Source organism: Saccostrea echinata, unplaced genomic scaffold, assembly GCF_033153115.1.
Source record: "Saccostrea echinata isolate AGI-Se365-2 ecotype Australia unplaced genomic scaffold, CSIRO_AGI_Sech_v1 ptg000002l, whole genome shotgun sequence".
In the NCBI taxonomy this organism is placed as follows: domain Eukaryota; kingdom Metazoa; phylum Mollusca; class Bivalvia; order Ostreida; family Ostreidae; genus Saccostrea; species Saccostrea echinata.
Genome location: NW_026889751.1, coordinates 17,440,659 through 17,453,570, shown reverse-complemented (window position 1 = coordinate 17,453,570; position 12,912 = coordinate 17,440,659). Strand labels below are relative to the sequence as shown.

The 12,912-nt window shown below is 29.7% G+C and overlaps 1 protein-coding gene across 1 annotated transcript; it reads right to left on the bottom strand.

The window, feature by feature from the left end:
* Window positions 1-134: 134 nt before the first annotated feature.
* Window positions 135-12,486, bottom strand: LOC133200819 (uncharacterized). The gene is made up of 5 exons (XM_061336637.1): window positions 12,246-12,486; window positions 7,383-7,527; window positions 4,303-4,618; window positions 1,110-1,214; window positions 135-861 (listed from the first exon to the last, which is right to left on the bottom strand). The coding sequence occupies exons 2-5, from the start codon at window positions 7,390-7,392 to the stop codon at window positions 708-710; spliced, it is 585 nt and encodes a 194-aa protein (XP_061192621.1). The 5' UTR covers window positions 7,393-7,527; window positions 12,246-12,486; the 3' UTR covers window positions 135-707.
* Between the last annotated feature and the right edge of the window lie 426 nt (window positions 12,487-12,912).

Below are 12,912 nucleotides of genomic sequence, written 5' to 3'. Positions count from 1 at the left end.
AAATAATGTATTAGAGTCACTGTTTATATAGGCTAATTTAAAATAAAGAGAATAAGATATCGGAGTTGATAAACTGTGACAAGGTTATTGTTTGTAGTAGAGTATCAGCTCTTTGCTTGCAATATTTCAGCAGATTTTAACCTAAACCAGGAATTTTATTTGTAGATTACTTGTGTGACATTTGCATCATATTTTTAAAATTCCATCAAAACATCTATGAGTACAATTAGTTGCAGAAATCAATTTTCTGACATGGATACATAAACATCAGATAGAATTAATATCGATTTTAGTTTCTCTAGCGAATTCAGCGCTATCTTAATATTTGCATAAAAATTATGATGGCACGCTACAAAAAGGAATTATATGACATATGCATAAAAAATAATATAAAATTTGCAGTTTGAGTTCCTCTTCATTTCCGAGGAAACAAGATACACATTAATATAAACATATTTATATATGTATATATATTTAACACCGGATTTACTGTCCGTAGACACATTAAAATACACCTGTATTTTGAAAACCTTTGAACTTTTTTTTGCACGTAACCACGCTTTTATAACATTGAGACACGACATAGTCTATCGTATAAAGCACAAAAATAGAGAAATCATAATGAATTCTAGTGCCATAAAGGGTAAGACTTATTTAAGGCATTTAGCTCACTACGTTTTCTGCCAAAATTTTAACGGGCGTGTATCCTACGACCCGACATTGGCACATTCACAATGAGAGGGGATTTCTACCGGAATAAATGTCACTGGGGGGTAATGCTGCAGTGTATCGTCCCATACAAGAAGCCAATGATGGCGATATCTCTGGATACAATCTCCTTGTCCACATTTTGTCTTTGGTCTGAAATTAAATTAAAAAAAAATGCAATTTCATTCCCTGCAAATATGCTAGAGATAAATTGTCAAATATATTTTGGAACAATTAATTTTTTATCGTAAAGCAAAAGCTTTATGCTATAAAATATATTACATGATGCTTTTGCCAAAAGGTAGTTGGTTTGTTTAAAAAAAAGTAACCTAATTTTGTCAGTCATTTTAAGAGTAAAAATGAAAGAGTTTTATACTGGTGAGTTTCAACTGGATACTTACGGACAGATTCCAGTGGGAACAAACTGATAGGCATTTTGAAAATGAACCACTTTCAATATTCTCTTATTGAAGTCAGTTTTATTAAATATCTCGAATGCATATTCTCTGAAATTGAGATATACACTAAGAGTTAAGTATCAAAGAATTTCTAATTGCAGATATATAAAAGGAAATATCTTTAACGGTTTTTTAGCTCACCTGAGCCGAAGGGTCAAGTAAGCTTTTCTGATCAAAGAGTGTCCAACGTCCGTCTGTAAACTTTTCACATTTTCGATTTCTTTTCAAGAACCACTGGCAAATTTCAACCAAACTTGCCACAAAGCATCCTTGGGTGCAGAGAATTAAGGTTTGTTTACAGGAAGTGCCAGACCCTCTTTCAAGGGAAGATAATTAAGAATTCGTGAAAATTTGGTGGCATCGTTTAAAAATCTCAAAAACCACTGGGCAAAAGAAGATGAAACTTATGTGAAAGCTTCATTCCATACTATAGATTCAAGTTTTTTCATATCATAACCCCCAGAGGTAGGGCGGTCAAAGTTTTATATAGGAAAATATAGGAAATGTCTTAAAAAATCTTCTTCTCGAGAACAGCAAAGGTATGATTAGTCATATCATAATAGAAGTATCCTCAGGTAGTGTAGATTCAAGTTTGTTCAAATCATGACCCCCAGGGGTAGGGCAGGGCCACAGCAGGGGGGGGGGTCAAAGTTTACCATAGGAATATATAGGAAATATCTTTAAAACTTTTATTCTCAAGAACAGCTAAGCCATTATGAGTCATATTGATACAGAAGTATCCTCAGGTAGTGTAGAATCAAGTTTGTTCAAATAATGACCCCTGGGGGTAGGACGAGGCCATAACAGTGGGTTAAGGTTTACATAGTAATATATAGGGTTAATGGTTAAGGGGCATTTGAGTAAAACTCATTGAAGACTTCAAATAGTGGAATGACCTGCCAACCCTTGGAATGAACTAGCCAAAGGGTGTATATAAGGCAAAGCTTTGGGAAAGTCAGGCATTCAGAAACTAGCTGAAGAAGTTGGATGTTGAATCAGCAGTTAAGCAGTTAAGGTATTCTGTCCCTAACAGCAAAAGGTTCAATGAAATTGAATACATGACAGATGTTAAGGTGTTAAATACTCAGTATATTTAGACATAACTCCAATTTATTACTATTAGCATATAAGGATGAGAAGTGTCATAATTTATTACCTTTTAATTAGAAAAAAATTTAATTTGAATAAATTGGTAAAAACTGTTTTCAATTGTCATTCTTTTTTAATGTGTTTTAATGAATCTTTCTACAATAGTATTTATTGATCTCCTTATTATTTGGTTTTTTATTTAAAAAAAATTGCTTGTCTCCATAGACTTTAATGCAATCTTTGTTAATTAATTACTGCTTTTCAAAATGTCTCTTGGTAAATCCTGTTCTACTGTAAAATGTTTTAAATTAATATCCGAGTATTATGTATGTGATGGACATTTGAGGATAGAGGATGGAAAACCTTAAAAGTAAGAGCAAAATAAAAGTATAAAAGTTATAAACACCAGTGGCAAGTATCGTAGTTCTGGGTGTGGTAACCGCCTTCCAAAATACCTGGTCTGTGTACCCCTGTCAATCAAGTGCATTAAGGTACATCATTGGGTGCTAGAACTTGATTGACATTTTCTTACTAGTCCCTGTGTATACGCTGTACACATTGTTTGGCACTCGTGGTGACCTTCAAATTAACATTTGATCCTTTGATATTTACCACACATGGTATAAACAATTCAGAGAAGCTGTATTACTATAGAATATTTAGCTTGATAATATATATACACACCTTTAGTATTTAAAATAATTATGATATTCTTTATAATAATATATATCAACATTTGGTATAACTTTTTTTTTCAAAGCTCAACAAATATTTAAATTTGATAATTAATTTTTTGTTATGGGTGGGGATGCTTTGACACACATTCAATTACAATTAATAAAAATTATTCAGATTAAACTTTATTTACAACTTTTTATTTCTAACTGAAAATCATCTCAAAATCCCAACATAGGTAAAGTTTGACTTCTTAGGTACTCCACTGTGTATTAAATCACTTCCTGTGTATAGGGATTAGGAGACAGACGACCACAGGTAGTCTGCTAGCCCTCAAGGCATTCACACATGTACAAAATAAGCCCCTCCCTCACCTGTAATTTACCACCCGGTAAAAAATCTCTGCCTTTAACTAAGCCATTATTAGTCATATTTATACAGAAGCAACCTTGGGTTTTGTAAAATCAAGTTTGTTCAAATTATGACCCCCATGGGTTGGGGCACAACAGAAGGTCGAAAGTTTTGCATAAGAATATATAGGAACCATCTTGAAAAAATCGTCTGCTCAAGAACAGCAAAGCCATGATTAGTCATATTATTATAGAAGCATCCTCAGGTAGTGTAGATTCAAATTTGTTCAAATTTAGGGTGGTTAGGGTGGGCCACAATGAGCAATCAGAGTTTTATATAGGAATTAATAGGAAAAAAATCTGTATTTTTTTCTCTTTAAAAGAAAGTCATGATTAGTAATATTGATATGGAAGCATCCTGAGGTAGTGTAAATTAAGTTTGCCCCCACCCTGTTCAATACTGAACTGATTTCTGCTTCTTCATAGCCAATGTGCTCAGGTGAGCTATGTGGCCCATGGGCCTCTTGTTTGTATGAATATGGTGATTATTCTGTTTTATATTACATTGAATTCCTTGCTGAAAATAATTTTGCACTCGTTTGATATCATATACCTGCAAACTCTATGAATTGTGTCTAAATATGGATATAGATTTAAGATTCGATAAATGAGCGTGATCCTAGTGTAAATGTTTTTTTCTTGTACACTCATTGAATAACAAAAAAAAAATTGAAAATAAAGTCTTGTTCAGTAACAAGGAATGCAAAATGTTCTGAAATTTATTCCCAAGAAAAAAAAATGTTCATAGTTAGTGGCCTGTATTTGTTAGTTTGAAAAAAGTACCTGTCAGTCAAGAATTTAATTGAAGGTTTAATTTAGCAGAAATGCTCGTTTTAGAATTCCAACAACCTGTAACAGAAATTCTACATGTTGCAAGATTAAAAAAAATGTTTCAATTTTGATAACTGCTATGCAAAATGAATAAAATTGAAATAGAAAAAGGTCAAAATGTAGTTACTTACGTATTACAGCAAGAAGGTATTTTTTTCTCTTTACTTGTTACTGTGTGAACAGTATATGTTGTTAAATTCCCTTGATGCTCACTCCTACCACCAACTGGTTTTATAACCGGAAGGTTGTAAACTTCCTTGGGTTTTACAAAAAGTCCTCTATATAGTTTCAGAACAGTCCTTGCTAAGGTCCCTGCAGGTTTGCAAGGGCACGTGGCCTGAGACAGCCAGCCTTGATGGTTTCCATTTATAGGATTATACATCAGAATCACCGCAAAAAAAGCTACTGGGCACAGCGTCTGTAAATATGTGTAAATCATCGTCGTCACTGAAAACAAATAGTCACATCGAGATTAATTTCACTGAAATATACACCCACAGCTGTGTCATCGGAAGCATATCCCACTACCCTGTTCATATTTCTTTAAATCACATTTCATGCTAAACTATAAGAGAGCAGTTTTACAATGCCCATCTTGGAAAGAAATGTAAAGAATATTATACTGCACTCTGTTAAGTCACAAACCGAGCACACTTGAATTGATGTCATTTGTATTCAAATAAAGTGATCATTTCTAATTTAGCTATACAAACCACGTCCCATGTATACTGGATTGAAATTAGTTATCTATAAATCAGCATGTAATTTTCAGAAAATTGAAAAATTATGCATCAAAATGAAGGCAAGAAAATTTAAAACTTTCGGAATGAATTGGCTCATTATACAGCACTCGAAACGAGAGTTTATGTTATGAAGTAATCACCTTGTCGAAACACCATTTATTAAGCTCATTTAGAATTAATTCTGAACTTGTTGTACCAATGTAAGCCTAAACACCTGTGGTGCTTGTTACGATCACTTTTAATAGGAAACACAAACAATAAAATTAAGAAATTAACGTTTATTTTTTTGTGCGTATAAACATTCTTACCTGTGAACTGAGTAAAATGTTTTTGTTTGTAACAAGTAATAATAATAAATAGATTTCATTTTCTTTTGAAAATCATGTTAAATCGATATTTCATGAAAATTTACATTTCAAATCATTCATATTTGAATATACTAGCTGTAACAGAGGCTAATAATATAAATATAATGAGGTAACAGTTTAATTTTTATACACTCCCTATTAACTTTCGATTCTTTGAAAAGTATAAACTTTGAGTCCCTGAAAGAAACATTTAGACAATGAAGTAATTTGCAAAAATTAATTCTAATTTCAAGAACATTTGATGTAGAATAAACACAATAGATAAGATGCTGGAAGGGGAAGTTTTGCGAATTTCAGTCTGGTATAAATTTTGCATGATCATGATTATCTTCAAATTGGAAGTTCAAAAGAATTGCATCCTATTAAACCTTCACAAAACAATAAAGTTTCTAAAACATTCAAAATGAAGTTCCGGGAAATGTAAAAGCTTATTTTCTTGCATTGTCATTGATAATAAATTTGAGATCATTCCGAAATATAAGTACCTTTTAGTCCTATGTTTTATGTCATATATCTGTATGATACTTTGTCAAACAAATGAATTGTGTTTTTGATAACAGGTGCTTACGTGAAACTTCCCGTTAAAGTATCCAAATTTATGTAAATTTGTCTTTCCTGATGATTCGGTTTGTTTGTGGTTTCTGTTGAACCAAATCAGTCATCATAGAAGCTATTATTCTTAATTTAAGGTCATTATGACCAATATTTATATTGCTTTAAAATCCAGAACTTTTTTTTGGATAAACACATTCTTTACTTGTAACTTTGCAACTGAAGGCATATGATGAATAAATTACTTAATAACTGTCAAAATTCAGAATGCCCCAAAAGATTCTGCTTGCCTGTTTACCGAGAGACCTTTGAGAGATTTATTTTTATTTCTCCAAACTTTAAAGACTGAAGTAAAGATACTGAATTACGCAAGAGAAACAAATTACGAACACAGCAATATGTATTTTATGCTGACTTTAATTAGAAGTGATAAGGATTCAAATTGTCACAATAACACGCATTCAAATGACCTTTTCTGTAAAAGGAAGTTCGGCCGAGTTTGTTTTACAGATTTTTAATCTTATTTCCGGATATGTTTATAAACCTCGTGCTATAACTCTGTCTTGTCCTATGCTTGTCAAAAAATTAAATGGAGAAAATATTAATTTGTTTTTATCCCTTCGTTTTATGTTTTAAATTACGAATGTAATGCTTTGAAACAACTCAGATCAATCGTTTTCAACAGAGAAAGTTGATTTCTAAATGGACATAATATTAGCACTGGTAAATTTTACCGCCAAAAAAGAAAATAAAAGAATGGAGGAATATAATCCTTATATCTGTAGTACAAGTTGAGCTTAAAGGAAGAAAAATGTACCACAGTAAGGAGCTGTATTGTTATGATCACACAAAAACCTCCTTCCTAGGTCACCAAATAACGGACCTTATATTCCTAGGTATTTAACTCAACTATGCAAATTAAGTAAATATCAGATGAATCGGTAAAAGGAAAACTGACAAGAGAAGTACATCATTCTCTCCTAGAAATATGTGTTTCTTTGATTTTCCATTGAAGTCTGAAAAAAGTTTATGTTGATAAGCTATTGCTAGGCAGTACTCCACATCAAAAGCAAAATATCTTTACCACGAAAAAGTAATATTTTTTTATTTGGACAATTATTTCTAGACATTAATTGTCGGTAACAGAGTAGGCAGTTTGTTTGCATGCTCTGCACTGAAATCTTTCCTAATTTCAAATTCAGTATCAATCCAAAGTATCGTGTGTTTAAAAATGATAATTAATTTTATATTCAGCAACATATTTCTATTATCATTCTGGTTAATTTCAATGAGCTGTGGTTTTCTTTTAAAAAGGTCCTTATTTTGAATGTAATACACTGAACAACATAAACACCATTCACATTATATGTTTCTACAATGAAGCTGTTCGTGCAAAACAGACAATTGAGACATTTCGAAGTTTTTCAAAAAGAAACTTGTTCAAATCATTCAAAAGTCATTAAAATAATGACAAGGACTCGCATTTAAAAAATCTTTCAGTGATTGATGGAATTGCGCAGCAGCAGATATATTTTTTTTAATTCTTACCTGTAAGCATTCGGAAAGGCTACTCTGTGTGTGTGATTGTTCAACAGGGGGTTCGATGTAAACTAAGCACACGGTGACATAACGTTGATTGATGTTCTCAGGCTATTGTGCTTTATTTAGCTGAACAGTTTGACAGGTTTTAATCCTAGAATGGTAAAATTCTTCGATATAAATTACTCAAGAAAATGTAAAACCATTATTTTGTAATCGTGATGAGGTTAGATTTATTAGTTACAACATCAAGGGAATGAGTCATCAGAAATAGAATGTAAGATTATTATTACATTTTACCTGAGATGGCATATAGACAATGACATGCACTACAAATGCTCATCAGTTTTCTAACCATTGATTGATTCAATACAAAGCGTGTGGCACTGATGCTGGTGTGCAAAATAAAAGATTTATCTTATTTTGACAGAGATTTACGTATTATCAGAAGTTTCCTTAGCCATTCAAAATAAAAACAACATGCATATCCTTTCAAACGGTGGGAACTTAAAGGGTTTATTTAAAAAGAAAAAAAAAGTTTGTTTGGGGAAATGAAATAGCATAAAGTATGCATGTTGCAGGATTGTGAAGATAAGAATATGACTGTTATTCAAACATGTTTGTAATTCTTTCTTATCTGATTTGAGTGAAGACACAAATATAAGGGGAAATATTCCAAAAAGTGTATTGAATAAGATGAGGGAAGCTTATTTTGTAGAAAATGTTAGTGTTATCGTAATTATTTAATGTTTATTACACAATCTATATAAATGTGTTCATTTGAATGTACATGGACAGAATCTTAAAAAGGTATTTGTTAAAAAAAATTCCTGCACTTTTATTTTTGAACAGAAATAAAACTACGTGCACTTGTATATTAATTTTAATACATGTGAAATAGTGCATAGCAGTTTACGATTGCACACACATTAAAAACTCTTATCACCAAAACTTGTTCCTGAAAAAGGTCGGTTTACTGTTTGTGTGGATTTTACAATTATGCAAAAATATTATTGTCTCAGCCAAAGGTCAAGTGTCATGGCAAAATGTTTCAATCAAACTTGAATTAAAAGTAAAATCTAATTTTAAAAGGAAGCTTTTCTCTCACATGAATACATCCTTGAAAAGTGATGACATTGACTTCCTGTAATTTTTGTGGAAGTTCAAGCCATAAACTTTTTGGCTTTTAAATCACTTATTCTATTTCAATGTGCCATTTCTCAGATATTTCAAACTAAAAAAGATAATTAGAATTATTAAAACAAAATATGCTTAAAATGCAAAAATTTAATCACAAGAATAAAAAATATGTTCGAAGCACTGTACAAGGTCATTTTAATATTTGGAATGTAATTATGGTAATATCAACCTATTAGTTACTAGATATGACCTCTGCAGATTTATTCTTTCTTCCATGTTCTTCACTTTAATTGAATACCAGACAAATCTTACAATTGTAATAAAAATCTGCTAATTTTAAGATTCATCAAAAGAAGTGTTTAATTGATTTTATGAAGTATTTGTTCTTTATTCATATTGATGCATTTTTATGCAGAAAAAACTATTTATATCTAATATATTCTTGACTACATTTATATCTATATTCTTGACTATTTATATCTATATTGTTGATTTTTGTAAGGCTTGGATTACTTAAATATTGTGTGAACATTAATTTACGTATATTGTCTTATATCATATGGATAATATCATATCATGTGACGGAAGACATTAAAGAACATCCTGTTTAATTTTTTATAATGGAATTTTATATATATATATATATATGACAGAACCGTTCGACCACCAGCCAAGAAGTATGCGACATGAAGAAGTGGCCCCAAAATGCTTAAAGAGAGAGATACAGAAATATGTTATTGGTTTTATAAATGAAGACACAATCGAGAAAGTCTTCATCTAAAAGAGTTTCCATGCTGTTATTTTTCCTGAAAGTGAACGAAATAGTAAGTTTTTTTTTTATAAGGAAAATCAATCGTAAGATTTTTTTTGTGAAAAGGGCTCCAGTTCCATAGTTATATAAATATTTTTAATTCTAGTTATGGTAAATGAGTGACATATTGATTGATATTGAAATATGTACAGTTATATGAAGTGTGTAAAAGTAGTTTTTTTTAAACCCTTACAACATATGAAAGTAAAACTGTGTAAAATGAAAGTAAAAATGAGTGTAAAATGCATGAAATATTTAGTGTTTGTAAAATTGTTTTCTAACAATCATTTTCATATTGATTTTTTATTGATAGCTATTTGTATGGATACAAGTGCTACGTATTGAATCAGCGCTTTTGCTAATATCAAATAAATTTGAGCTTTTTTACCACTTCATTATATCCATACAGGTTAACTCTATCATGCCCCCTTTAAGTGTTGCTTATGGTTAGTAGCGTTTCGGGAAATAAGCAGCACCAAGCCTATTTTAATTTTACATTGAGAACATTTAAACTGTTTCCAGCGCCCCTCAAGCTTGTCCATTCTATGAAAAATAATTTTGTTGATTGTTATCATTTTTCTATAAATAATTTTTGATAAGCGCAAAATAAAAACAAAACCGTTCCAAGGCATCAAGTATAGTTTGTTTTTATTTGCAGGTGCTAGTGGGTAATATGAAATAGAAAAAAAAATATTTTTCCACATTTTTATCACAGGTATTATTTGGGTTTCTAAACGCAGTCAATCATATATTCAATAGAATTAAAAGAAAATTTAACATGCCAAAGTGATTGCACTGAATTCCAGCCAATTACATTTATTCACAATGATATGACACCTCAATTTAATTTTCTTTCCAGTACATTAATATTAACAAAGAAATATTTTTGTTCGAATTAGAATTGCTCTTTTCTATCTAACCTACTATTTGCAAAATTTCTTTGATGTATTGATAGTAGATTCTAAATTTTTAATTAAACACAACCAGAAGAAATTCTATAAATTCTTGTTAATTAATTAAATATTTTAGAACAGCAATTTAGACGTAGGCGTCAATACTAGATACTTTTGAAACTTTAAATAATTCAAATGCCTGTTAGAGATTCTTTGTATAAGAAATAATCATTTTATTAAAAATATCTTTACAAATCAATACCTCTTTTTCTCTTCAGTTTTGTTGCTTGCATATTGTGTCTAAAATACTGAAATCACTATGTTTTCCTTTTCTTTGAATTTCATTTATTTAATTAATTGTTTCTTTTTATAATTAACTGATCAAACACGTTTACACCCAATAGAATTTTTTTTCTTATTTCATTATTATTATTATTACAATTTTTCAGAGGTAATATCAGCAAGGTCGATCATATATATATATATATATATATATATATATATATATATATATATATATATATATATATATATATATATATATATCTATATATCTATATCTATATCTATCTATCTATCTATCTATCTATCTATCTATCTATATATATATATATATATATATATATATATATATATATATATATATATATATATATATATATATATATATATATATATATATATATATATATATATTGGTTTTAAAGCTCGAATGTTAACCAAGAGTGTCTATTATATAAATTGCACTATAAGCTGGAACGTTAGACATTCAACTTTACGTCTTATAAACTGACTAATTTTTCGATTCAATACTTTTTTGAACAAAAATAGTAATAATAAATTGAAAAAAAATAAACTAAGCATAAAAATACAGGAAAGGCATTTTCATTAATTCTTGATCGTTATACACTGTAATTTATCCGCTGTATTAAATTGTTTTTTACAGATGTTGTTTTCATACTGTTTAACTGTGAAAACAACGTATTTTTTTTCACTATGTGGAAATAACAACAGGTCTATCATTTTAAACGAATTCTTTCATATTTTAATGTATAAATGACTATCAATAAATTGAAGTTGTCTAATTGTTCAAACTTATTGATTTCTTTATTTGAAATATAATCATATAAATCACTAACAATTGCAAATATGCATTCCATTTTAAAAAAAAAAGCATTCTGATGTATATGTCTTAAGACAATAAATCAAATTATTCATGCCTAAGCAGTGTTAAAGTAATTATAACATAAATGGTTGTAATTATAAATACTAAGGATCATAAATCAGTTATATTTGAATCATGTAAATAAACTTTATCACCTTGTGTTTGTGACAAAATATACTGAAGATTGTCACACGTACACAATAACAAACTTCTCAAAATAATCACTGAAAAATTGGATTGCTCGTATGTTTTTATTTATCAAAAAATCCCACCAATTGCTCACATTTTTTTGGATAAATTAAGTGCATCTAATTGTAATTTTCCTCTCTAAAGATGAAAAATGAGCTCGTATTAATTAGCAGTCATTCATTTAGAAGATATAGCAGAATAACTGTTTAAGCTAATTTAACATGCAATGTCTGTCCTTTAATCACCCAACCTATTTATAAAATTTATAGATTTAAAGAGTTTCAATTATGGATTGTACGCAAGGAAGGTATTCTACAGAATATATTTAATAACAATTTGCAGTAAGTTGTTTTCTCGGCTCTCGGTGTCACAAGGGTAGATAATAGTTTTAATGTTACGAAATCAAGATTTTGTGTCTTAAGCATACAATGAAGCAGTTTAGAATTGTTTTAAAAGTATACAATTATATAGTTATTTTAAATCTGAAATAACTCAACTAAAAGTTATAAACATTTACAGTTAATAAAATAACCGAAAACAAATGCATAGTATCAGTTTTAAACCAATAATGATGCAAAAAAAATTATAAACAAATAGTATACACATTTTCAGAGCTAGGAATGTATTAATGTTGAAGAGTTGATAGATAGTTACAAAGAAAGGAAGCAACTTACCCAGAGAATCGCTCCTTCTGAACACATACAGTGCCAACAGAGGGCGGTCGACTTTATATTTCATCGCTGAGTCTGACAATAAATTTTGCAATGGAAGAGTACACATGTAGTAATTTGATAGACATCAAAACTCGTAAGAAGGCTGGACTATTGCGGAAACAAATGTGACAGATTGGAGAGTCAATTAATATACCATAAAAGTCTCGTAATTGTCTCAAGGTGACATAAATTATCAGTCAACATGAATTGAATTTAACGTAACGTGTTGTTCAGGACGACTTTGTCTGTAACTTAATTCTGATTTCAGGTAATTTTGATTAATGAATGTGGGGAACAGGTTATAATAGAGAAAGCCGGAAACCACCAAAGATGAATTAAAAAGAAACTTATCTGCTTAATACCTGTATTTAGCTACAGACTTTATTCAAGGTTATGTGGAAATTTACAAGAGAATTAAAAATGCATCATAAAAAAGAATAAAGTACATAAAAAAATTAATGATGTTCTAACAATGCTCTTAAAAATGTATTTAATATAGATTTTTTTTACCAAATAAGAAACTTTCAGAAAATTTTTAAAATTTAACATTGTATTTTACTGACGTTCTACAACAGGAATCGCATTGTTTATCTTATTTGATATTGATATTTCAAATAATGAGCAGTGT